General features: G+C 40.6%; 2 protein-coding genes and 1 long non-coding RNA gene across 6 annotated transcripts in view; 1 reads left to right on the top strand and 2 right to left on the bottom strand.

Moving 5' to 3' along the window:
• Positions 1-2678: 2678 nt before the first annotated feature.
• On the bottom strand, positions 2679-7607 carry LOC117259135 (pou2af1). 2 transcript variants are annotated; one of them, XM_033630370.2, is made up of 5 exons: positions 7478-7607; positions 5468-5568; positions 5084-5129; positions 3906-4240; positions 2679-3282 (listed from the first exon to the last, which is right to left on the bottom strand). In XM_033630370.2, exons 1-5 carry the CDS (start codon positions 7482-7484, stop codon positions 2935-2937), a joined length of 837 nt encoding a protein of 278 aa, XP_033486261.2. In that variant the 5' UTR covers positions 7485-7607; the 3' UTR covers positions 2679-2934. The 2 variants fall into 2 exon arrangements, with proteins under 2 accessions (XP_033486261.2, XP_033486262.2); XM_033630371.2 differs by lacking the exons at positions 5084-5129; positions 5468-5568; positions 7478-7607 and adding an exon at positions 4363-4503.
• On the top strand, positions 5584-10882 carry LOC144462762 (uncharacterized). Its single transcript, XR_013490986.1, has 2 exons — positions 5584-6178; positions 7427-10882. It is a non-coding gene; the product is annotated as an uncharacterized LOC144462762 (long non-coding RNA).
• A 1411-nt stretch (positions 10883-12293) lies between these two features.
• pou2af2 (POU class 2 homeobox associating factor 2) overlaps positions 12294-25928 on the bottom strand; it is a 30083-nt gene continuing 16448 nt past the window's right edge. For all 3 annotated transcript variants that reach the window (XM_033632156.2, XM_078167525.1, XM_033632155.2), the window contains 3 exons: positions 17983-18022; positions 17444-17748; positions 12294-13260 (listed from right to left, as the gene is read on the bottom strand). In XM_033632156.2, the coding sequence (XP_033488047.2) occupies positions 12814-13260; positions 17444-17748; positions 17983-18022 (792 nt within the window). In that variant the 3' untranslated portion in view covers positions 12294-12813. The remainder of the gene's footprint in view (positions 13261-17443; positions 17749-17982; positions 18023-25928) is intronic.

Raw genomic sequence — 25928 nt, 5'->3', positions numbered from 1 at the left:
AATAAACAAATAATATATATAGTTTATTTTATTTTATTTATTCATGTATTTAATAAGATAAAGAATGAGACATTTGAATGACCTGATGTATGTGTATTCATATTCATTTTGGTATTTAATTAGGAGGGCGGGAGGAAGGTTTGTTGCAGCAACATGTTTATCACCTGGAGGTAAATAAGTTTAAGATTATTATCATCCCAGTTTTGTTTTTGCAAAGGCAGAACTTTCTCTTGTGTAAAGAAACACTTACTATGTGAATTCAACATAGTGTTTTATTATCAGGAGCAGACACTGATTCCCATCACATGCTCCTGTCCTCACACAGTACTGGCCTTGGTCATGTGATGCCTTATCCTCATGATGACTGATCTTAGAAATCCTGAGGTCATGAAGTCATATGTTTCTGCCGAGGTGGATGGTTGTGGCTAAAGCTGGTGTTTGAGATTAATGTTTGCAGTGTTACAAATAAATGTCATGATTTCAATGAGATCAAAATTCCCCCCCAGAAGAATCCCACCCATCCTAAAAGTTTTGACAAACCACCCACTGAACTCTACATTTTGTTGTGTATCCAAAAGATGCATGTTTTATTTATTCATGTAACTGATAAAATGTATTTTATTTCATATATGAATTATGTTCCCTCCTGAGGAAATGAGGGCATGCAAATGTAGGCTACTTATTTATTTTTTGTCCTTCTAGACATATGAACTTACACCTTGTTGTTCATCTTATTTATTCTACATTCATCACTTCATCACTACCCTGACATTGCCTTGGAGTATCATGTACCGTCCCCCCTCCCCCCTGTTCATTCTGTGTGTGATTCTGTCTTGTCTGCTTGCTTGTCGCTTGTTTGTTTTTGTATCTGTTATGTTTTGTCTCTATAAATTGAAAAAACTTTAAATTAAAAAAAAAAAAAAAAAAGATTATGGTCCAGATGTTGCGTCAAAGCTTTCTGTGCCCTTTTCATGGGTAGCTTATGTAACGCTGGAGGGGAATGCTTTTTGTGTGCCTTAAACACTACATTTTTTGGTATTTTTAGTTCGCCAGAATCAGCCTTAAAGGGACAGTTCACCCTCAAATCAAAAATACATATTTTTCCTCATACTATTTAGCATTCAAGATTGTTTCGGCGTGAGTTGCAGAGTGTTGGAGATATCAACCGTAGAGATGTCTGACTTACGCTCAGCTGAGGAGGACGACACTAATGTTTATATCTCTCACTGTCACAAGCTTCAGTGAGTAGATGCACTCTTCCTTCTGCACAGTGACATGATTCATCGGTGTAGTTCAGTAGAAAGAAAACAGTTCCTACATGAAACTGCTCACAACAAGGTATGTGGATTATCTTGAGTAACTGGGTCATGATTTCTGGAAAGAGACATTGATGCTACATTTTTTAAATGTACTTTGTTTGGTGGGAGAAGAAGGCAGTGGTGTACTCGAGGAATATCTTTGTCATATGAAACTCAAGAAAAAAATTAAGATGCTCTTGAAGAAAAGGGTCAGCACATGGGGAGAAAAGATGAACTTCAGGCCGGAACAAATGCATTCGAATTAAGTTGCAGGGTGCAAAAGAAATGCACCATAATGAAGACCTTTGGATGAAAACCAGTGAGTTTTAATGTAAGTCATGTTTTTTAATAAAGGCTTTTTAACTTGATTTCAGTGCTCCAAACATGAGTGCCTGAAGTTCATCTTTTCTCTCCGTTTGTTTTTTGGTGCTTCGAGTCGAGTGCCATCTGGTTCCATTATACTGGAGAGAAGGCAGACATCTCATCACACCAAAACAATCCAGACTAATAATGACATATAAAGCCCCGTTTATGTCACGAAAGCCACCAGCTCTGCAGAAACATCACCGCAGACACAACCTCAGTGTCCTCAGCGTGGCCCTGCCAGAAAACAAAATTGTCTCTCTGTATTAGAGAGTAAGAGCCTTAGCTGCTTTGCTCATTGAGTTTTACTTTAACAGATTTATGTCAAGTTTTCAAGGAACCTATCACTATTGAGGCTGAGCAAGTAGCTCAAGGAACAAGACGGCCATGTGGTGATTATATAAGCTGAGGAGAAGTATAGTGTTGTACAGCATGTTTACTTTTGTTTTCAGGTGCTGCTCTGTGGTTATTTCATGGAAGCTCTGACCTTTTGTGCCTTTTAAAGTTGTTGGTTTGGACAAAAATCTAAGTCATAATTCTTATCTTAAGTTGTACAGTAAATGATGCATATATGTGGTGCTCAGTTTATCATGTTCAGATGTAACTTCTCAATAAATACACATCAGAAACCTGTTCTCTGTGCACTGTGTTTGCCTTTTTTACTACTAGTGAACTTCCTTTCTGCAGGTTCAGTCAAATCTCTCAGGATTCCTTCACTCCAGCACAAAGTGTTGCATTACAGCACAGTTCAGCCCCGACATGTCATCAACCTGCGTTGTTGATTTTTACTCTCCTCCCACATTTTTGCAGTTTTTTTGCAGATAGGTGCAAATGAAAGAGACCTGACAGAGAGCAACATGGAAGATAACTGCAGGGAGTAAACCTGTACGACCAGATCTGATTAACTTCACCAAGTCTGTGATGTTAAACAGAAATATAACTGACACTGCTCCTGTGTGAGTGACTTACACTCTGCTTATTAAAGTGTGAATGAAAGAGAAATGAATTCAAAGCATGTTGATTTAACACTTTTTTATTTAACGAAACAAGTTACGTGTATGAAAATAAATCTTAGTAGTAAAATAAGAGTCATCGATACAAAAATATCAGCCTTTCCATCCATTCAGCATTCATCATTCCACCAAAGCAAAAAGCCAATCAGAGCACACAGTGAAATGCACAGCGGACCATCCAAGCAAACAGCAAACAGCCTCACTGGCTACTTGAACAGAATATTTACAGTCAAAGACAAACAATACTGTCGACGGTCTCATCATAGTATATTGTAACACATTTCAGAGCTCATCAGATCCCTCTTATAATAGTTCTCCTCCGCAGGACAGGTGTATGGATAGTCTGTGGGGTTGTAGTAAGGTGCATATTCGGGGGCAGAGAAGCTCTCCTGTTGGCCCGGCCAGCAGTGGGACAGGCAGTAACAGTCCTGGAGGTTGCAGTGTTGATAGTGGTAGTGCTCTGAGGGGAAGCTGTGGTAGCTGGACTCCATCCTGGTGGGTGAGTCGTAGCAGGAAGAGGAAGAGGAGGAGAAAGAGTCCTGCGGTGAGTAGCTGTTGTGATCCATGGGGTTGCAGAGCTTCAGCGACTCCGGTGGGGAGCAGGGAGCCTGGAGGAGAAGGAGAAGAAGATGGTGAGGATTATTTTGAGCAGATGTGTCAGGTGATGGACGTCAAACTGGCACAAGGCCACAGGCTCACCAGGGTTGCCTGTGAGTGTTGATACTGCTTTAGTTTTCACTGTGAATTAGGCTAATTATTCCTTTGTTGTGCTTCTGAAATTAAATTATTCCTCTATTATTTTTAGGCTGTTTTGACACAGCAAGCACAGTTATAGTCTCCCATTGAATTATTCTATCAAGCAAACAAAATTAGCTGCTCTAAATCTACCTACAGGCCACACAAGTATAATTATTACATGCTGAACTCAAGCCTCAGCAGATCTCTGGTGAGGGGATACAGCCATGCCAAACCTCTATTCTAAAACTATACAATTTAATGTTTAGTACAGCGTTAGAAATTGCTCATTAATGTAGGTTTATTCTTAAAAAATACATCCGTTTGGAGCAAATATTTATGACATGATAGATTATGTTTGTGCCGAATATATAAAAAGAGTCTATAGATAAGGATAAAAGTAATATTTTTGCAGTTAAAGCCAAAGGCAACTACTTATATCAAAATATGCTGTTTTCTGAATGGAGTTTGGTTGGTGTCAGTGGGCGAAACCTACCATCCCAGGGCCATAGTAGTCCGCATCAGAGGAGAGTCCAGGGCACCACGGCAGCTGGAAGGTGGGATGGGGAGGCAGGAAGGCGTTGTAGCCGCTGTCAGGGCTGTGGTTGTTGTTGTTGTTATTGTTGTTGCTGTTACTGCCACTGTAGCCGTTGCCGGGCAACACCATGTCGCCGAATTGCTCCTGGATGTCGTTGAAGGTGCTCTGCTGCATCAGGTTGTTGCACGAGCTGTCAGGCACGGGGAACTGGGCGGTGCGCAGCTGGAAGGCTCGCGCTCCACAGCTGCTCGCGTCCACTGGGGCAGCGGTGGGAGGAGGGTCCACATAGCGACCTGACGGAATTAAATAGAAAAATTAGATTAAAAATATTCCAAAAAAAAATATTATAAAAATGAAAACTAGTCTCACTGGCTGCAGTTTACGCACGACATGCCTGTGATATATATTAACCTACACATCGGCTGTGCACCAAAGTGTGAAAATAGCTCCACTCACGATTTATGCTGCATTTTAATTAAAAGATTTTAATATGTATTTCCCTAATCTGCCCACATAGAGAGTCAGTGGTTGAGGGGAGAGCGCAATCAGATATGGTGTAAGGTAGTCTCTGTATGCAGACCACAGGAAGACATTTAAATAGGCCTATAAGTTCAGAGAGTGATGTCACAACAACATCAGCCAACACATTTGAATGTGTTCGTTTATAAGAGGGGACCCTACACTTTTGGAAAGTTTTGAGCTGTCAATAGATGACTAGAATTGCATTCCAAGTAGACTTTTTCTGAGCATTTGGTCATGACTGGGGCTTTCATGTGAGTATTTTGTTCCTGGTTCATGGCAGGTTGTTGCTGTCTGTCATCAAGGAGTGTTGTTGCTTTTGACTTTGCTTATTTTAGATTAATCCAAATACAGAATCCTGATCTGTTTTAGGTATCCTCTTGAAGCCAGGGTGGATTTTTCCAACATCGTTCTGAACATTTTGGATTCACAGCGGTTATGGATGGATTTTTATTTTGGATCATTGCAAAGTGCAAACAGATTTTGACTTGGTTTTGCAAAGTGTGCATCGAAACTGCGGGTGTAGCTTCTGATTACTTCATATTTAGGTCGCTGCGTGTGTAGCTTTAATCGATTCATTTAACTTTTGTGGACTTGGATACTGCAGCTAAACTTACTTTGAAAAGAGGAGAGATCCTGGAGATTGGAGCAAGCCTGGTATATCTGTTGGTCGGGAGGAAGAAGACAGAAAAGAGAAGGATCGTTAGACACTTTGTCATATTTGACTTTGACAAATATAATTTTGTTCTCACATTTGGTGTTGCTTTCCTTGCAAACGTGTGTGTTTGTGCACAGTGTGTATAGTGTGTGTGCGTAATGGCCTTAAAAAGACGTTGGTGTGTTTTTTTTTAACTGGAAGGGCAGTCAATCATTTACAGGGGCAGTTTATTGCTTTGCACAGTTTTTTTTCTCTCCTGCTTTGTCAGACAGTGACAGTGGGGGTGTACTGGGGGGAGGCAGAGGGGGAGTGGGGGTGGGAGCAGTGAGGGAGGCAGGTTTACCGTTTTAACTTTTTTGCTGTTGGCCTCCCGGGCTCTGTGCCTCTGGAGCAGCTCTTTGACCGTGGTCTTCACTCGGACGCCCTGGTACACCCTTGGCTTATCTGCGTGGAGAAAACAGCATGTCAGTCATGTTTACTAAACACTCTCCCCCTGGAGGAGACAATAGCAGACACTGACTCCTCTCCCCCTCCCACACGCCTGACCCCCTCCCTCCTCCTTCCTCCTCCCTCAGTCTCAGCTCATGTTTTCTTCCCTCAAATCCACAAAAAATGAAATGTCAGATATGTTTTCTGAATGACCTGAAACCTCTCCATCAAATGATCATGTCGCCATGTTGTCCTGCACTTTAATAAAATGTTGGATGCGGGATTTTGTGGCACAGAACGTTGGTAACACACACATATAATTTTATATTAAACAACAAAATGTGGTTTGAACTGTGTGTAGTGCTTGGATGTGAAGTTTTATCCGAATTCGCGGTGCGTAAAAGCGCATTTGTAGCGCAAAATACGCGTTTTGGCTCCGGGTATTTTCACCCACTTGTCCCGACCCCAGCGTCCTCCAGTGTTCCCGGTCAGGGCTGCCTCTTTACGGCACCACAAGCGTTTCCTATTACGCCGTCAGCAGACCCCTTTCACTGCAGCCTGTGTGTGATCCGCGGCCACTCCGCCCAGACCAGGAACAAAGGAAATCGGTACAAAATACGCCACCGTAAGTATATATTTATGATCATAAACGCATAGGTGACAGAGTGGATGTTAAAATTGCGAATCTGGATCGGTCAGGAGGCTGGAACACGCGTTGGATCGCTTGGTAAAGTTGAATAATGGCGCTCGGGGCGACCGCGTAAAAACGTACAAACAAAGAGCTGGGAAGAGTCTGTGTGCAGCGATCGGTGACTAAAATTCGAATCTTGTCTTAGTAACCGTGTTGAAGTTGTTGATCTGAGCTACAGATGTGCGTAAACGTCGACAGGGGAGTAAAGTTTGTATCGGTAACAACTATTCATGTAAACAGTCTATACGCTTTACGCACGTCACCTCCACGTTGTCCGGACGTTCAGTACAAGCACAGTTTGGGCTTCGGTTTGTTGTTTGGTGGAACTTTTCGGGAGCAATTTCAGCCTCATGCTGTTTATAATATAAACCGAAGCTCTGTTCAATCTCTGTTATTTTATTCAAATCATCCCTGCCCCGATTTTGGAAAGAGTGAAACTCTATGGCGTTTATTCAGAGAACAATTAGCCGTATTTTTCCTATAGGTGAAGCTTGATTAAGGAACCCAGAAAGAACGCCTCGCATAGGTGCACGTAATTTATTCCTAAAGGCGTAATTTAAAGCACTCAGGAGTGGCGAGCCGTTTGGAAAAAGGCGATTTGATAACGAGACTAAGCCTCTGCTGCGAGACATCATCTGATAAATATTCATACAGCTAAATGCTACTTCATGATTTGTCTTAAATGTGGCAAATAGTGGGGCAAAATTACACAGCAGACACATCCCACTCCAACACGGTTACTCCTAACGTCCTGTTACGCACGAGCAGCCCGGGCTGAGAAGCTTTACGGATGAAATGTTACATCTAGAAGTTATTAATCTTGAATAAAATGTCTTATAAATGACCGTCTGCATGTCGCAGCATGTGCAAACAGACGGTTAACACAGAAACTGAACATATAATAAATCCATAAAAGTCGGTAAAGCTGTACAAGAATGTTTGAATGGGAAAAGCCGACTCTCCTGATCCTCCCATCACAAACAGGTGGCATTTAAGTACAAAGATTAATCACATTAAGTTTAATTTCACTCGTGGTCATCTCATATAAGATTAAAATTTGTGACCAAAATGAGCATATGTGGGGAAAAAGCCCCCCCCCACTTTGCATGTGACTCAGGTGTGCTTTTAATTTTGCCACTAAACATTCTTCCTTTTTTCTCTTTTCTCTTTTCTGTCTAACAGGAGAAAATGCTACAAAATGATTTCCAAAGGAAAATCCGACGTGAAACTCACCAGACATGATGACTTTGATGAAGAGAGGCTCCCTGGAGAAGACCTGTGGGACTCCACAACGTCCTTTTCTGCCTCAGCAAAATGGCCAAGAACGAAATTTGTGCAAAAGTCTCCAAAAATCTCAACACAAATGTCCTACAGCAGAGCTAGAGCATACAACAATATTGTAATATAGCTGGGGACATATTAGTTTGAGATTTTCTCCCTCCATGCCTACTATTTAAAACCCCTAGAACTCAATGATTTGACAATGATTTGATTGCGCGTTACTTTCAATTTGAATATTCAGAGGCAACCGAGTTATATCGATTTTTCAACAAAAATCACTACGCGTAGACATTGTATAAGCTCCACTTTAATGTAATATAATAGTATTTTACACTTTGACCAAAAAGAAAGCATACTTTTATTAATTTTATCCTCCTTTTGCAATATCAGAGCATCACACCCCCTCATTAAGCACTACAGCACTAGGTGCTTCTTGTGCGCAGCTTTAACACCAAACTTCACCTTATATCGGCGACCACACATCTACTGCGGCCTCTCTGCGTGCCAACAGTATATTCAAACATAAATTTATGCTTTATTTCTGAGAAAAACGCATAAAAGTGGCAAAGAAGTGGGCGTGGCAAAGGGCAGCAGCCATCTTTGGCATCGCAGGCCTTAAGCTGCTCCATAAGTGCTGTGAGTGCACTCACCTGCTGAAGGCTGCAGGGACAAGACTCGGCACCCTGAAACTTTTACTATATTATCATTTATACACTTTGAATTATTAAGAAGAAAAAATAATTGTGGAATACAGGAATGCTCCCAGTAGAACCCCACAGCTTGACAGCTTTTTTGAATAAATATTTAAATCTAATACACCTTCTTACCTCAGCACTAAATCACCTCTATCCAAATTCACCACACTTGATTAAAACTAAAACAAATTTATTTTTAAATCATTTTTAATGAGGCTGCACTCAACACTTCGGTGGCTCCATCAGTGCATCAGACAGCAACAGTACATTCACACCAGCCTGTGCAACATGCTACACTAATTTACAATATATATATTACTTTAGAGTATTTTGCTCATGAAAAGTCACTAAATTATCAGTGATAACGACAAAATCAAACACAGCTGTAAACACCTGGAGCTGTCAGGTCTCTCAGGTCACAGTGCGCAAATCATATGCAGAATGTCTTTATCTTATTTATCGCTGGGTGTTAACTGGGGTGTAAGTAAAGTTAAGATGGGGTTTATATACTTAATATCTAAGATTGTTGTTTATTTATCTATATTAATGGTTGTAAATAAGTTTGGGATAGCTGATGACAATTTAATCTTTAAAAGAGAGATGAATAGTGAGAAGAGGGAAGGATTATATTACATCAATGTGTAGTTCTTCCTGCTCCTTTTTGAGCATGTTTGATGATTTTTGTTTTTAATTTAATTTATTTATTGCTCGAAATTAAGTCATTAATTCATTTATTCATTAAACCCCATTATTATTAATAATAATATTATTAGGCTATTATTATAATTTTATTTTGTATCTATTTAGTTTTTTGTAGTTATCATGCCTGTTATAATTACCCTTTTATAACTACAGCTAGATGAAAGCCTAACACTGATATAAGTTACAGCAGCACTCAGTGGCAGCAGCTGTGTCTCCACTCTGTAAAGACAATATATAATATATATAATATTTTGACCCATGTCACATGTTTGTGTTTCATATTCTGACACTCTCTGTTGATCCGAAGCACATCTCTTAAGGTTTCCTCTTCTCATCCTGACACACATGAGCTCCTTCATCCTCTGCTCTCTGCTCCGTCTCATTGCAGTCATGGTGTTCCTCCCTCTTGTTGCAGAGCAGCGGCTCCTCTGCTCCCCCTGCAGCTGCGGTGTTGGCGCGCCACCTGCTGGTGTCAGAGCACAACGTCTCCCCGGTCTGTAACCCTGTGTGTATCATACATTTACTTTTATAGGTCTAACAGCATGAACTGGCTAGTATTAAAGGTTTTTTATGTTCACAACAAATGTAATTCCTGATGAAAATTAAAATCCATGTCAGATACAGTTTTGAAAATGGTCTGCTCTAGTAGAGACACACACAGTAAACTTTTATTTATATACACTTAAATTCAACCACTATTCCACCTAATTCTGAAAAAACAACACACAATCCCATACAGAGCAATGCTGGAATGAGTTTCTTAATTAAAATAAAGGTGTTTCATATTAATAGAAGCTCATTAAAAATGACTTCCACATACATCGAACATTAAAAAGACTTTAGTGTTTCTGTTGAGACAAGAAATCTGAACTCACTGCCTGACTGGAAAAGCCTGCAAATTAAAGACATTATGTCTTAAGGCCTTTTGGATAAGACTTTATTTTTACCCCCATATTTATCATCTATAAACAGTTTATACAAATAATTATTAAATGGTTTATAACACACTGCGCTGTAGTTGTATGCAGATATAAGGATATTTGTGAGGTAATTTAGTTTTTGTTTTATTCTATTTTGTTATTTTTGGTTTGTTGTTGTACTCCGTAAACATTCTGGTGACAGACAACTGACAACATGTAACGTTTATAATATTTATTTTTAAATAATCATGTCGTCACCAGTTTTGAATGATTTTCTTAACAGTTTTAACACCTGTGAATGTGAACACAGTTCATATATTTGTTTTAAGGTACTATTAAAGTGTTTCTATCCATTCTATTTATCTAGGCTAATTACTGTATCATTTGTGATTCATAAAAACTTTATACTGACAGTATATCACATCAGAATTTATTGTAATTTCATTTTTTTTTTCTTTGTTTTGATGTTGTTCGCTGTAAAGTGTCTTTCAATATCCAGAAAATCCAATTTATTATTATTATTTTATGAATTATTATTATTATTAGTCATAGTAGTATTAGTATTAGTATTGTCTTTGTTGAAAACTATATCTCCTTCATAAAGCTTGGGTGTGTAGACAGACAGCTGACAACATGTAAGTTTTCTAACATTTTATCATAAATAAATAATCATGTCATCACCAGTTTTAAATGATTTTCTAAACAGTGTTAACATATCTGTGAATGTATAAACAGTTCAGACATTTGTTATAAGACACTGTTGGGTGTTTTTACATAGTAATTATTGAATCATTTGTATTTCATAAAAACTTTATACCAACAGTGTGTCACATTTGAATTTTTTAAATCATGTTTAATTCCACTTGATGCTTCACAAATATTGATTTTAATGTTATTGTATTAGTGCATGAGTATATGTAACCTCTTCAATGATTTCTGACACAAGTCGCTGTAACCACACATATGGACCCTGAAATGTGTAAAAATGTGTGTTTGTAGCATTTGATGAGACGAAACATTAAAGGAGCCTTTATGTCTCACTTTTTGTTCTGTCTTTTGTCATTTCTTTTTAACTTTAAAGATATGTCATGGAAGCTTTACTCTGGCGTAGATGTCAACAAATATTATTATTCAACATCAGGAAATACACTTAAATCTATTTACAGCCATAGTTTACACAGCACAGTATTGTTTATATGGTGGTTTTGAATGCTACACAGCGGTTTCGCTGTTCTTTGGTTTCCAGAAAGCAGAACTTTTAGATTTTCTTATATCTTGAAGATGTTCATGAACACTGTCTTCTATAAAATGGATGCTGCAATGTTTTTTCATGCAAGACATAGTGATAATGGAGCAGTCAATATATTTACTCTTGGTCACTTTTTCAGTGAGTTTGCCTCCATGCTTCTACCTCTTCATCACTGCCAGCTCAACCTTAAAGCCATTTATCCTTTACTTTTAGCCATGTAGCTTAAACGGATGGTTTGAGACTTTTGATGTGAGGTTGTATGAAGTATTTATCCATAGTCAGTGTGTTACATACAGTAGATGTCAGTCGGCACACCCCCAGTGTGGTGAGGCAGGCTGGAGTCTGACATGGAAGCTAAGCTATGTACTGCTGTGGAGGGGTCAGTGATTAAACATGTTTTAACCAACTAAAAAAATCAATATCATTTTAAGTGTACTGTATATTTAGAGTATTTTTACTGCTTTCCCTTTCAGCTTCAGTTCCCATCTATGTTCTGGTCAAAGCCAGGCTCCATTGAGAAAAACAACAATTTTAGCTCACTGAACACAGGAGCTGCTGGTCTACTGCTGCTTCAATCGGTTAGTTGATTTGTGTTATTGTGTGACTTTGGTGAATCTGAGCTAACGATCGCAGCCGCAGTCACACAATGACACAAACAAACTAGCTTTTAGAGGCAGCAGTAGACCAGCAGCTCCTGTGTTCAGCAGTGTTAAATCACTGTTTTTCTCAATGGAGTCTGGCTTTGAAGAGAGCAATATAACAGCTTCATTTGCTCATTTGAAATCACTGTCTACAGTAAAGTAAAGTGGTGAAATTATTCTAAATATAGCCACATTTAAACAGTTACTGATTTTTTTAGGGTGGCAAACTTATTAAGGTGTTGTTGCTGACCCTTTCAAAGCAGCACATTGCTTAGCTTCCATGTCAGACTCCAGCCTGCTTCTCCAAACTGGGGGCGTGCCAACTGACATCAACTGTATTTAGCATACTGTCTATGGATAAGTACCCCAAACAACCCCTCTTCAAAAAACCTAAACTATCCCTTTACCTTCTCGGCTCATATGCAAACTAGCTCTCAGATGCTGCAGCACAGCACGTGGCGTTAAGGTGTCACGGCTACTGCAGGTCTGTGCAGAGGCTTGTCCCATGCTGCTGAATTCCTGGTTATTGTGGCAATAAATACACTCCAGATCAGCCATTTTGAAATCCTACTTGCATGTTTATTTTCAGCTAAACACAGATATGTGAACATATGTACAGTATATAATTTAAATCAGACTTTAACTCCAACTAGACACTCTTAGCCTGCACCCACTGGCAATGGAGTAAGCTGGAAGTTTATGGTTCTTTGTAAGATGCTCAAACAGTTTTTAATAACATGAAAGTTGACCTTCTTTAATCAGCTAAACTACATTTTTGTTGGTTTGTTTTTCAGTTTTAAGGCACATGGTGTGTTTTGTTAGTCCGTTCTGTTTCAAACAAATTAAAAAAAAAGTCACACTTTTTCTTGTTTACGAAATAGTAGGCTCTTCAACCAGCTCCTACCAACACATCTACCAACTTGAATGCTCTCTCTGTAAATAAATGGATATCGTCCTGTCTCCAAAACACTCCACAGCTGACTGATTTTTCTCTGGACTGCCAAGTGCTTGTTGAGTTCATCGTTTAATTGTCTGTGAAACCTCCTTCTTCTAAACTGTGACCCTCTGACCCATCATCCAGTCAGTAGGCCCTCCTGATCTCGTAGGGCGACCAGGAGCTCACTCCGCTCACTCCGTCCTCTTTGGCCCAGGACGATGGGGCCTCGCTGTTGGCAGGGAGGCCAACGTGACTCTCAGCGGCCTCCTCTGTCACCATCTTGGACACCAGGTCGCTGATGGGAGTGCTCATGTATGGTGGGCAGGGGAAGGAGGTGGAGGAGACTGGGTAGGAGCTGCTGGTGGTTAATGGGTGGTAGTGGGCGTCCTCCAGGGGGTGCAGGGTGTAGGGCTGGCTGCTGGAGCTGGGGCCCATGGAGGAGCCTCGGCTGGGGGAGCGGTACTGGGAGGGGCTCCCTGGAGGCTCAGGGCTGGGCATGGAGGGCGGGACGCTGACTGAAGCCAGGCTGTCTGGACACAGAGGATCCACCTGGGATACTGGCTCTGGGACCGACTGCTCCCACGAGTCTCTCTGAGGCAGGAAGACAAGACAGGAGAGGACAAATTATTCAGTCATTTCCTCTGCCGGCTAAAGGAAGCGTCCACCATCAGATACCGTCAGACTGTTGGCTCATATCAGAACAGGAGTGCTTTGTTATGGCATGATGTCATTTATATTCTTCCTCAGTCTGTGTGCTACTTTCATTGATATCCTGTTTCCTGTAATGTCTAGAGAAAGGAAATAAAAGACATGTTTGACGATGTTTGAGAATTTGGGATTTAGTAGTGTCAAGCAGTGCAACCAGTGTGACTTCACCTGGCTTGTTCAACATCTGCTTTCCTTTATTTTCTGATAACTTCCAGAAGTTCAAGAGGTGTTTTCCAGGAGCTGAATTGGTTTTGATTGTTTTAGATTGACTGAAGGATTAAACTGTCCTTTGTAGGTTGAGAAAAATTCTCCCTCCATTTGAAATTCAGTGGATTATTTGACATATTCTCATCCCAGCTCATCAAATAGACTACTGCCGCTTTGTTAGAGGACCAAATGTCAAAATATGATGTGCTAGCTTGCTTCCTGTGTTTGTTTTGGATGATCTCGAACAGTGTCTCAATAGAGGCTTGTTACATGCAATGCGTCTTTTCAAAACTATCTTACTACATCGGTAAAAACTGTTTTTAGGTTAATAACCTTAAGTTCAGGCAATAAAAGCACTTGGTCAGGTTAGAAACATGGTGGTGCAACATACTGATCTATATAAACGAGTCCTCACTCTCTGTGTATTTACAGCTCATTCTAAGGCAGCAAAAACACAACATATAAGTAGTGTTGAATTTTGTCCTGCACTATGAGTGACTGGAACTAAAATAATTACAATCTCTAGATTGGATCATAATCAAAGCACCCTGACAACGCTTTCATACACAGCATTCAATCCTTGTAGGCCACTGCTCCTGTACTTTTACATTTCTATGGTGGCAACAAAAATATAAGTTTCTAATTTGGGGAAAAAACACAAAACACCAATATGTGAAAAACGCATTTGGCTTGAATTATTCAGTTTTCAAAGACTAGAATATGTGGAGTATACCTCGATGTGCACTTTGTTGTTTGAGCAGCTGCAGATAACATGTAATATCCACTTATGAATTATCCACTTTTTGTTCCAAGTACTTGCAAATCTGAGATTTTCTTGAGGAAGTAAATGAGAAAATGTTCCAACACACTGGACCTTTAAGTCTCAATCGTAATCTGATGAGGTAACCCAGCATCAGATTTCTTTTTTAGCTCCCTCCAGGCACACAGAGGACAATAAGTCATCTGGGGGTTCCATAACGTTTCGCCATCTTGAGAATACACCCACCGGCAGAGGACATACAGCCCTGCCTTCTGCGTTTTCGTTGAGAGCCAGACCAGCACTGCGTGACTGAGAAGCAGAAGGAGAGGAGCAAGAGGTGCTTCGCTATTACTCCGGCACTGCTGCAGCATAACAAAGTCCCACTCTTTGAGCATACTGCAGGATCATGCATATGCAGCATCACGGGAGACGGAATCCTCGTCGCCAAGAAAGCGCAAAAGGGAATCAAAAAGGCAACGTGACCAGCGAATTCAAAAAATGAGGGTCAACATCGGGGTAGCCTTTCCCAGGTGGAGAGAGCTGCTGAAGGAGAAAGGTAACGCAATCACAGGCCAGCGCCGCTGTTGGCTGTTAGCCGCTAGCCGCTAGCCACTATTAGCAGGGATGGGCAGTATTTCTATTACTTGTATTTAAAATACATATTTCAATTACATTTGAGTATTTTGCAATTTGTATTTGATAAAGCTGATAAAAAGCATTATTAGTATTTAAAATACTCAAAATACTTTCTCCACGAATCAAAAACAAAAATAATAGACCACACATTCTTTTAATTTTTTAAAAAAAATATTTTTATCTATATGTTTTTTTAAACTTGGGCCATTCAATGTGCCCTTCGATGACCTAGTGGTCTGTTTTACTGGACTGTGCATAACATAGGAAATTGTATGTTGTTGTGGTTGATGCTTGGGATGAGTATGCTACAAATAAATTGCCTCACGTGGGATCAGTAAAGTCGTCTGAATCTAAATCTGAATCAATAAATAATATTTTAGGGTAGCCTACGTGTCCCTAGCTATTTTTTTTCTCTTTTTCATTTGAAAAAAGTTGAACACAGGGCTCCAAAGGCTCCAAGTCAGACAGCAAACAAGTGAACTAGCTACAGTAGCTACAGTATCTTGCTGCTGTTTGGCTAGACCTATGGTGGACAGTTCACAGCACAGCTAGACTAGACTTGCCAGGCATGCTGCTCACGTGGATGGACCCACACTAGCCCAAACCTGAATACTTTGCTATACCAAATTGTGAGAAAACAAGTGCAGATTTACAATAGCTGTGACCAAATTTGCTACTATCACGCCATTAATGGCTGAATCATGGTTGTTTTTCTGGCATAGTTACGTGTGGTCTCTAATTGCAGCATGTACATTTTGAGCATTTTTGGTCAAGGACTTTTTGAGTTATTCACAAAAAGATTTGAATCGGTTACTATAGCACCACCTATCACCTATGGACGAATCGTGGGCATTCTTTCTGGTACAGTTACTCGTGGTCTCTAGTTGCAGTATGCAAATTTTGAGCATTTTTGGTCAAGGACTTTTTGAGTTATTCATGAAAAGCTTTGTGGACTGACCGACAGAGTGACCTATAGAGCTGCGGGTAGCTGCTAAAAAGAAAAAGTATTTTCTGTATTTGAAAATACAAAATACATGTTTTTTATTTTGATACATTTTCTCACACCAGTATTTTGTATTTTATTTTGGTACATTTATTTGAGGGGTATTTTGTATCAAAATACATTTTGATGTATTTTTGCCCATCTCTGGCTGTTAGCGGCCAGTGCCGCTGTCAGCTAACAGCCGCTAACAGCTGTTACTCACTGTCAGCTACGCAGTGATGCGAGGAGAGGGATGAGGTGTGTGATGTTGAGCCACTTGTCAATTGTCAAAAGACAAGACGTGATTGGTTTGTTTCGACTTACACCCTCCCCAACAGTCCTACGTTGTAAACACAGCCAGCTTGGTGAGAAGGTGTGGTGTCAACTCGCGTCGTGTGTGTCTGTGTAGGAGCCTGAATGAATACTCCATCAAGTATTGGATGACATGGTTTCATCAGTGTTATCATAGCTTTTTGGTACACAGCAGCTACCGTTGTTGCTATACACGTTTGAAACAGTGAGGCGCTAGAGTGCGCTTTCCATTTGAATGCAATATATGCACACTGTGGCTTTAAGCAGTCACTCCCTCAGCTCTGCATTAATACCTTTTTCCCAGAACTGCTTTTGGCCGCGCCAAGTCCCGCCATGCCGTGCTGATTTGTTTTTCTCATGATATGTTTAGACACGCAAGGCATGCCAGAGATGGACCTGCTCAAGAGTAGGTCCAAAAGCTGGGCAGTGACGTCCTGCCAACCAGCAGCCAAGCCCTGATGACCTCCCTTCTGAAATACGCCGTGTGTTTGGCAAGACTTCTTTTGTGTCTGTCTGCAAGAGAGAGAAAAGTCTCTCAGTACTTTTGTAGCTTCTAACTAAATCTCTGAGGTTTGGAGTTTAGTTTCTCTCCTGAGTCCTGTTTTTACTTTAGATATCTGCTTTATTTTACTGTGTCATGTTCACTGTCAGCTCGAAAAAACAGGATCTCCTAATTTTGCTGCATCACAATAAAAGCTTTTATAAAACAAAATAACAGGAAACTTTTTTGTGAAGACTCTAAAAGAAATGAAATGTATTTATCACTGAATTAGCAGAATTTTGTCCGCGGCTTTTCTTCAATAAAGCTCAGCCTTTCAACCGATTATTCAGCCAATTTTAATTTAGTTATTCCAGCCTTTTCAAGGGCCCCCCTCCCACTGGGGCCCTGGGTAATCAGTCCCACTTTTTCCCCCACCACGACGCCCCTGCACACTGGAGTATGAAGCCTTTTTGTTTTTCTTCACAAGCTGGTTTAAAACCTTTTGAGCATTTCCCAGCATGCACTAGGATTAAAAGATAGTTTCAGTATTTTTTTAAGTCTATCTTAAAACATTCCTCAGGTGTCCAAATGATCATTAAAACACCTTTCTTCCTGATTTCAGATTTACTTTAGATGATTATGAACCTTTACTCTGTCACAGACATCCACACACAGGAGCCCATCCTACCAGGAATAAATGCGAGGACTCTCCACCAAAGGGGGGCAGCAGGGATGAGAGGGCAGACGATGGCAGGAAGGATCCTCCTGAGCTGGAGAAGGCGGCGGCGCTACGGTAGTCACCGAAGGTCTCTGGGTAGTAGCTGTCAATGAAAGGGGAGTAGCCGGTCATGGTGGAGGGCTCGCAGCCCAGAGGTTTACCACTCAGTGTGGGCGAATAGACATCAGGGGAGAACTGCTTGGTGGACGGGCAGAAGTCTGAGTCTGAGATGAAAGGACGCCTCATGCCGTAGTAGCTGGGCAGCATGTGAGACCCTGCGGAGGGAAATACAAAGCTTTTAGACTGGGATGAATGAAATCTTCATCACAGCACTGAGGCTCTGTGAAGTTTACACGCCCCTGATTCTTGAAATTTGCTGACAAAACACAAATCAGGATCCTCTAAGTGCTGATAATGAGAGAGCCAATTGAGCCTGTGTTGACAGCTTTGGCTTGCAGGCAGTAAAGAGTGAGTGATATTTGATGTTACATTTGTTTGCAGCGTCTCACCTGGCATCTGGACGAATGAGGGCGGAGTGGTCGATCCCCCCTGTGACAGAGAAAAAAGACTTGAAATAAGGCGTGAGAACTGGATGACATCTTAATTACATGTGAAGATAAATATCCTGCAGAGTGACAGGAAGAAGGGAGTGCCTTCCTCATAAATGTAAATGAAACCTACAGTGTTTGCATAGTTAGAGTGTACACTTCCTGTACGTACAGCAGTGATCAGGTCAGGCTGCAGAATGGTAACATCGATTTTCATACATCAAACTGCTAAAATAAAACTTACTAAAACGTAAAAGGTTAAAGATGCAAAGCACAGACATAAAGGTAAGAAAAAAAAGTCAAACAGAAACATACAGTCTGGTAATGACTCGACAGATGGATATTATGAAAACATACAGAAGTCGTCTGAGGGGAAGTCCTGACAGAAAGTCAATAAAAATGTGGTGAAAGTAAGAAACTGACTGATCTGGCACCGAGCCATGTACTTAAAGTAGATAAAAGACAACCAGTGGAAGCCTCATCACACACATTCATCTGAGGCAATCACCACGATAGGAATATGAAGTGTTTGCTGCACAAATTTCTGTTCTCAGACCTTTCTCTAATTTTGCCTTTTATTGTTTTGGTTTCTGGATACTGGTTACGAGCAAGCAAACTATCACTAACTATCACTAACCTTTGGAACAGGACCCACACTGGCTCACGGGTGGAAGATGTGATCAGATCTAACACTTAAACCTTTTTTTGGGGGGGCACGTAAAAGCCCTGACACACCAAGCTGACAGTCAGCCATTGGTCAGTGTGAGCATCTGTTGCCCTTGTCAGTTCTTGCCTGCTTACTTGTCGGCCCTTGTCTGCTTTTTTTGGGCGGATTCAGCATGCTGAATCTCTGTTGGCCACAGCGGAGCCTGTCAGTGAATGAAATCACTGTGATTGGCAGTTCAGCTCAGCGCGCAAGCAGAGAAACGAAAGTGAGGAAAGTAAACAAAAAGCTAAAGTCCAGAGGGAGTGAGACCAAAACAAACTTGTTCCATAAGGTAAGATTATTTTTCTTTAGCCACTGAGCTGTTTAGCAGAAACATTTCCAGATGGTTTGTGTCATTGCTCACAGGTGCACAGATAATATGCTCTGTTCTTTCAACATTGGATTGTGTTGTTAATGTGCTAACTGGCTAAATAGCATCATGACAGTCTTCAAGTTTCTCTTTCTGAATGACGATTACAGACGGCCACTGTTTGCTAGTGTGGAGAGTTATTTCAGAACATACTTGCTGGTTGGGTCGTCAGCTGTGGTCTTTGAGGTTCGTTGAGGTTTGAGGGGTCCTTCATTGCCAGTGTCTAGGCCTTACAGTGTTTTCACGTCAAGATATAATGTGCAAGGTACCCTGGGTGCATTGGTTGTTGTTCTGGGACGCCGTGTCAACTTCTGCCTGTTACATGCATTGTCTGTTTTCAAAATACACTTTGCTTTTCATTGGAAATGTACAGTTTGCATACAGTCCCTTTCAAAATAAAAGCAGTATGTCAGTACAACACGCAGATTGACATTCTTTTCTTTCAACAACAAACGCACGTGGGCACGCATAGCCAACAGGTGTATGTGGTTAGGTTTTAGGAAAAAAGAACAGGGTTTGGCTTTACAGTCATACAGGAAGTGAACATTGGTCTTCTGGGTGAAAGTCAGTGGCTGTTGGACCCATCCACCACCCCTCCCACTCACCCTTATCAGACTTCTGCTGCCATACCTTTCGTTGTGGTCCCACTACATTTATCCCTGACGCTGCCTGGTGCCATTTGGCTGAGTATCATGCGGACATGAAAAGATGGCTTCTTTCATCCGTGTCTGACACCGGAAGTCACTGACCAAGAGCCGAATTTCGATGATTTCGGAGTGAGACCAGGTTGGTTTGCAAACAGATGCTTATTCACACATCCAGTAATTACAGAGCAATGTTAGCATTCATTTGGAGTTTTATTTCTGGCTACAGGACGATTGCGATTCCAATACTCACTCTCTTTTAGCTCTGTTTTTGGCCTCTACCGACTCCTGAGGGAATTCCTGTCTTTTTAGCTGCTAACTGAGCTAAAACATGATATAATATTGATCAGAAAGGCCAGTGACGTTGTGGGGGTGGAGATGGACCCTTTGACAGCAGTGTCAGACAGGAGGATGCTGTCGAAGGTGCGGGCGATACTTCAGCATGGCTCACACCCTCTCCACAACGCTCTGGTCGAACAGAGGAGCACCTTCAGCCAGAGACTGATTGCTCCTAAATGCACCACTGAGCGCCACAGGAAGTCATTCTTACCTGTGGCCATTAAACTGTACAACTCCTCCCTCTGATGATCGGACTCATTTGGCTATTTATAAAACAAAACACACAATATAATTACTCATTCTTATTTCATTTATAACGCTACAACCATTTCATTGTATATTGTATATATTTCAGATTGTCTACTTTACTATTTTATTATTTATTTTATTTTATTGTCTACTTTTATATTTTATTTTATTTTATTTTAATGTCTACTTTAATATTTTATTTTATTTATTTCATTGTCTATTTTAGTATCTTATTTATATCTTCATCTTTATCTCTTGTTTCCATTCATGCTGTATTTCTATTTCTACTTTGCACGGAGCATTGGAACAAAAACAATTTCCCCCCGGGGATTAATAAAGTATTCTGAATCTGAATCTGAATCTGAATATAAAGCTCTGTAAGGCAGAGTGGAGCTACAGATTCCAGTGATACAGATCACTGTCAGTTCATCACCACCACCAGCCCCTTTCACATTGATTTCATGTTGTCATTTGATGTATTATTATTGTAAAAATATTAATTCTAGCAGCTTTAAAGGGATAGTGCACCCAAAAATTAAAATTCAGCCATTATCTACTCACCCATATGCCGAGGGAGGCTCAGGTGAAATTTTAGAGTCCTCACATCCCTTGCAGAGATCCAAGGGGAGAGTGGGACGGCACCCCAGATTCAAACGTCCACCAACACATAATTGAAACCACAAAGTATCTCCATACTGCTCGTCCGTAGTGATCCAAGTGTCCTGAAGCCCCGACACAAAAAGTTGTTTGGAAAAACGTCATTTGAACTCTGTTTTTAGCCTCATTGTAGCCTGTAGCTCTGACTGCTTCTCTGTGCACCGCGCTCACGTGTGAGCTTGCACAAGACCAGCGAAAGCACATGAACACACATGAACGCGGTGCCCATGTCTCACTGTCTCGCGCAAGGGCACACATGTGAGCACGTTGCACAGAGAGGCAGTTAGAGCTACAGGCTGCAATGAGGTAGTATGGAGATATTTTGTAGTTTCAATTATGTGTTTTTGGACGTTTGAATCTGGGGCGCCGTCAGCCTCCATTAGGTGGAGTTGTGCTGCGAGGACTAAAACTTCACCTGAGCCTCCATCAGCATATGGGTAAGTAGATAATGGCTGGATTTTCATTTTTGGGTGCACTATCCTTTTAAGTAAAATCAACAGATTACAAGTTCTGTACTCCAAACTTTATTTGGAAGTATTTTACTTAAAGCTATTGAAAGCAGAAGTACTCATTCTACACAGAAATGCCCCCTGTGACTCCTATGTTATTATATATTAGGTTGTGTATATTAGACCGTGTAAGCAACCCAATCACCACAATAAATTTAAGAGCTGGTTAGCTTTAGAATCAAAATCACTTGGTTGGAAAAGCAGCGATGGATCATTATAAAACACCCACATCTGGGGGCCAATAAGCTGCAGGAAACACAGTAATGTCTCACTAAAAAACAGTTCTGTTGTTAGTTGGTCTCAGGCAGTGATCTGCAGCTTGGCAGGTGTTTCACTCAGGTGACACGCCATGCTTCACCTCCCCCACCTCCCAGTGACAAAGCCAGGTCATATACTACATCACTTTAGAAACGCTGTTATGATGCAAATACAATGTGCAAATGTGACGTGTCTAAGGTTTGTGGAAATGTACATTTTCTTCTGGTGACTGGGCACTTTACTGTTGTAGCCATGGATTTTATAATACCTAGATACTGGACCCTAAGAGTTGCTCACCTGGCGCACATGCCATAAAAGTTTTCTAGCCTCTGAGTTTACTTCCGCAGTGTGTAGCCCAATGAATATGCGCAGCACTGTTTCTCATGCTGGCCCTGTCAGCGAGATCCAGCTCAGCTCACAGTCTTTACATTGTGACGATATAAACCCAAGACTTCAGTTTTATAGCTGCACCATTCCATCCAATGGGAATGTTTTAGCTGTCATACACATTTCCCCCATATTCAGCCAGACATTTGTGTCATCTTATTTGCACTATATCGAGCGGAGGATGAAATTAAACAGCACTGGGAAACATTCACAATCACAAGAGACGTGCAGGCAGAGCCAAAAGGCCAAAGGGTTTATTGTGTTGTTTCCCCAGAAGAGTACCAGATGCCATCATCACAATAACATCGCATTTGAGGAGCAATCTGTGCAAACTGTGCAGTACTGATGATAGTTCCTGTTTCCCTGTCTCGTTTCTTTGGAAACGGATAGGCTCTCAATTAGAACAATGTGTGGGTGCACAGCATGAATTTACACTTTGACAAAAAAAAAATCATGTATTATTATTGTAGTCCCAAAGAGTTTCCTACATTCTTCTTATTAGGGGTGGTTTGTGTTTAGTTTCCAAAGCTTGGCTAGCTGTGGATTCAAAATCCAAAAACTTCTTGGAGGATAAAAGAGAATCTAATAGTGTGGACAGAGTTGTTTGCCTTCAATGTGGACGCTAATTCAGACTTTGACACAGGTTGTGTTAGCTTCATTATAAGATTCAAATTTGTTTTGTGGTTCCTGATAGAGTTTTATTTCTGGTTAAAATGGCTCTTTAGATAGAAACAGTTGCTGACCCCTGATCCACTTGATAAATATAATGTTATACATAATATTGAATTTGATATTCTCTAATAATTAACCAGCACCATTAACAACTTGTTTGTCTGTCTGTTTCTGTTCTGAAGACAGATACAGATTGGTGCGGAGCGAGACACACACAGACAGGGTTTCACAGGCTCTCTTGTTTGCATATTGCTAACATGAAAGAGTTGATATTAAGCCTGTGTTGGCTGGGAGGCAAGCAAATTTTGAGGGCTGAATTTGAATGTGATTTGCCAGTGCCAAGACTTCCTCATGTGGCCCAGGTACGGCTCAGTGCATCTCTGAAGGCTGCGTATGGAAATCAGCTCGCTCAAGCTCAGACAGTCAGCCGGTGTGTGTGTGTGTGTGTGTGTGTGTGTGTGTGTGTGTGTGTTTGTGTGGGGGTGGAGGAGGGTATTGATGATGGACTTATTAACATTATTTCACAGAAAAGCTCTTCCTTCTCATGCAAAATACGCTTCATATTTATATATTCTCACAGTCTGTTACACGCAGATATTCAAAAAATAGTTGCACCTATTTTAACGATAAAATGAACACACATGTTTGAGAGAATATTCTCTTATTAAGTTTCTTTTTTCTGTCTTTGTCCATCACTTTACTGCAGCTCCTTTACTTACTTTATATTATCATGTTCTAGTGTTTGAACTTTTAGGACTTTATGTTAAAAAAATATTTCATTTCTTATTCTATCTGACCACTATTTACTGTCAAAGCACCACATTTCCCTACAGGGGTCATTAAAGTTCACTCTTATCTTGAGTTATGAGTTCTTATTGGTTACCGGTGAAACATTTGACCCACAGACACATCACACAAAGTCTCCCCGGCCTCATGAAATGTCACGTCATGTTCATTTCTCACGGTCCCGCATCATTTATGTAATAGCAGCATGTTTGGACACAGCACCTCAATAGAAACGCTCTCGGAAAAGACAAACACACAAAGTGAAATGATGTAAGGTCTTTATATTTTCACTGCGGCGCTCTCCGTGTCCCAACATGAGGAGACTGACTCTGTGGTCAGAGTTTGCTCTTCGCTCTCAATGGCCTTTTATTCCCCCAGATAAAAGGCGGCATTAGCTAACATGAGGCTGTGGATGGCTTTAGTTACTGTGTGCCTCTGTGCACCACTGGGACTTCATGCGTCATTTATAAACATACAAGTAAACCTGGCATTGAAGAGGAGCTGAGCTGCAGGTCGGATACCTGCAGATACAACCCAGTGTCATGAGAATATGGCTGACATTTACTGATCTGAGTTGAAGTTTGATATTACTCTATAATAATTACAACTTTAAATATCATTAAATTAGTGTTATTGATAGAAAACATAACAGTTACACTGCTTTTAGTTAGAGGACAATGATACATGCTGAAACAATGCAGCAGAGATAGTCTTGACTTCACTTGAGTTTTCATATTTGTTTCAACTTTCACTTTTACTCTGCTACATTTCCTAAACAGCATGTGTACTTTTTCTCCGAGGGAGGAAGGGACAGACGGATAAAAGAAGGAAAAACTGGATTTTGTTCTTTAAATCCTTCAAGTTGTGGGAAAAGACCTCTTTTTCTTTAAGTGTACATGTGTACATGTTACAAAGAAATAAACTTTCAATACTTAAGTGCAGTAAATATCAGAGACTGGTTGCACAAAACACCTTAAGTTTCCTTCATACTCTCAGACTTAATTCCTCCTTAGCTGAGGGACTTTCACAGTTGCACAGAATCCCCTAAGGTTTCCTTGGTTAAGAAAAAACATTAACTCACTTACTGCATGAAAAGAGATTTTACAACTGTAAAAGTTTTCATGGAGATTGTTTGTTTATTTGGACTCACACTTGTGTCGCCTGTTATCGTCTCACAAAGTTGTCTTACAGTTAGTGACAAAATGGCAGACGAAAAGAAAATCAAGAAGCTTATGGTCAGAGGAGGAAAAGATTAAACTTCTGGAGGAGTATAATCATAGAAAGCACAAACTGCACAGTACATTTGATCCCCAGAACATGGTTTATCACCATAAACTCGGTCATGTTGCAGATAAGATCAGTCAGAGCGAGGTACCTTGCTTTGGTTTCTAAGGTCTTTTGTGCAACAGTCTAGGGATTACCTAAGTCTAAAACCAAGACAAGGAAAAAATCATAAATACTTAAGTGAACTTGTTATATATATATATATATATATATATATATATATATATATATATATATGATTCAAAAATTCTTCAAAAATGTTGCTTTATTGTGAAAACACTTTCCCTCACCTACGGTGGCCTTCATGTGAAGAATGCAAAAGGCCTTCTCTACAGTCAGTGTTTGGTTTGTCTGCTCTAGAAACATGGTGGTACAACATGGTGGACTCTGTGGAAGAGGACCCACTGATATGTCGATATCCACAGTGGGTCATGGTTGTATGCTAACGAAAACATAATTTCACAGTAATTCTGAATGTTGTATTCTCTTTCTGCCATTAGATCCCCCTGAATCCTACACACTGGTCCTTTAAGTGAGAGTTTGAAATTAAAATTACACTCAAACAGAATAAATGTCACCTGGGTTCAGACCTTTGAATTCACCCACTCCACTGAGCAGACAGAATGATATGTCACTGTAACATGAAAAAGCGATTTCTCAGCTAAAATGAAAAAGATCAAATCAGCACCACAGGCTGGACTAGTGTTACCAAGCTCTTGTCAGGTGGTGCACCAGTGAGGAGAAATAACAACAACGGCCACTGCTAAAAGACAATATAGATATCACCCGACATCACAGTTTGTTGTTACTGTGCTCCGCTCCATTCTTAAAACATCGACAAAACCAGTATGTTGGCATCAGCGTGGATTTAAGATGACGTCAGATTCAAGCAAATACATTGGTCTCTAGTGAAAGGGAAAATGGAATCCCCCTCTTTCACAGAAATCAGTTAAAGCGGACACAATGTCAGACTGAAGATGGAAATGAAGTGTAACGAGTAGAATAATTTGTCAGCTGAGTCCGAATGCAATGTCAATTGTTATTTT

Source organism: Epinephelus lanceolatus, chromosome 4 (assembly GCF_041903045.1).
Source record: "Epinephelus lanceolatus isolate andai-2023 chromosome 4, ASM4190304v1, whole genome shotgun sequence".
Taxonomy (NCBI): domain Eukaryota; kingdom Metazoa; phylum Chordata; class Actinopteri; order Perciformes; family Serranidae; genus Epinephelus; species Epinephelus lanceolatus.
The sequence above is the reverse complement of the archived record's forward strand: the minus strand, read 5'-3'. Positions and strand labels throughout refer to the sequence as shown.

What these genes read in the sequence shown, in the direction of transcription:
- LOC117259135 (XM_033630370.2), bottom strand. An exon ending in ACAGCAAAAAAGTTAAAACG is followed by an intron (nt 5,130 to 5,467) that starts GTAAACCTGCCT and finishes CCCGACCAACAG; the next exon opens with ATATACCAGGCTTGCTCCAA. An exon ending in GGATCTCTCCTCTTTTCAAA is followed by an intron (nt 4,241 to 5,083) that starts GTAAGTTTAGCT and finishes TAATTCCGTCAG; the next exon opens with GTCGCTATGTGGACCCTCCT.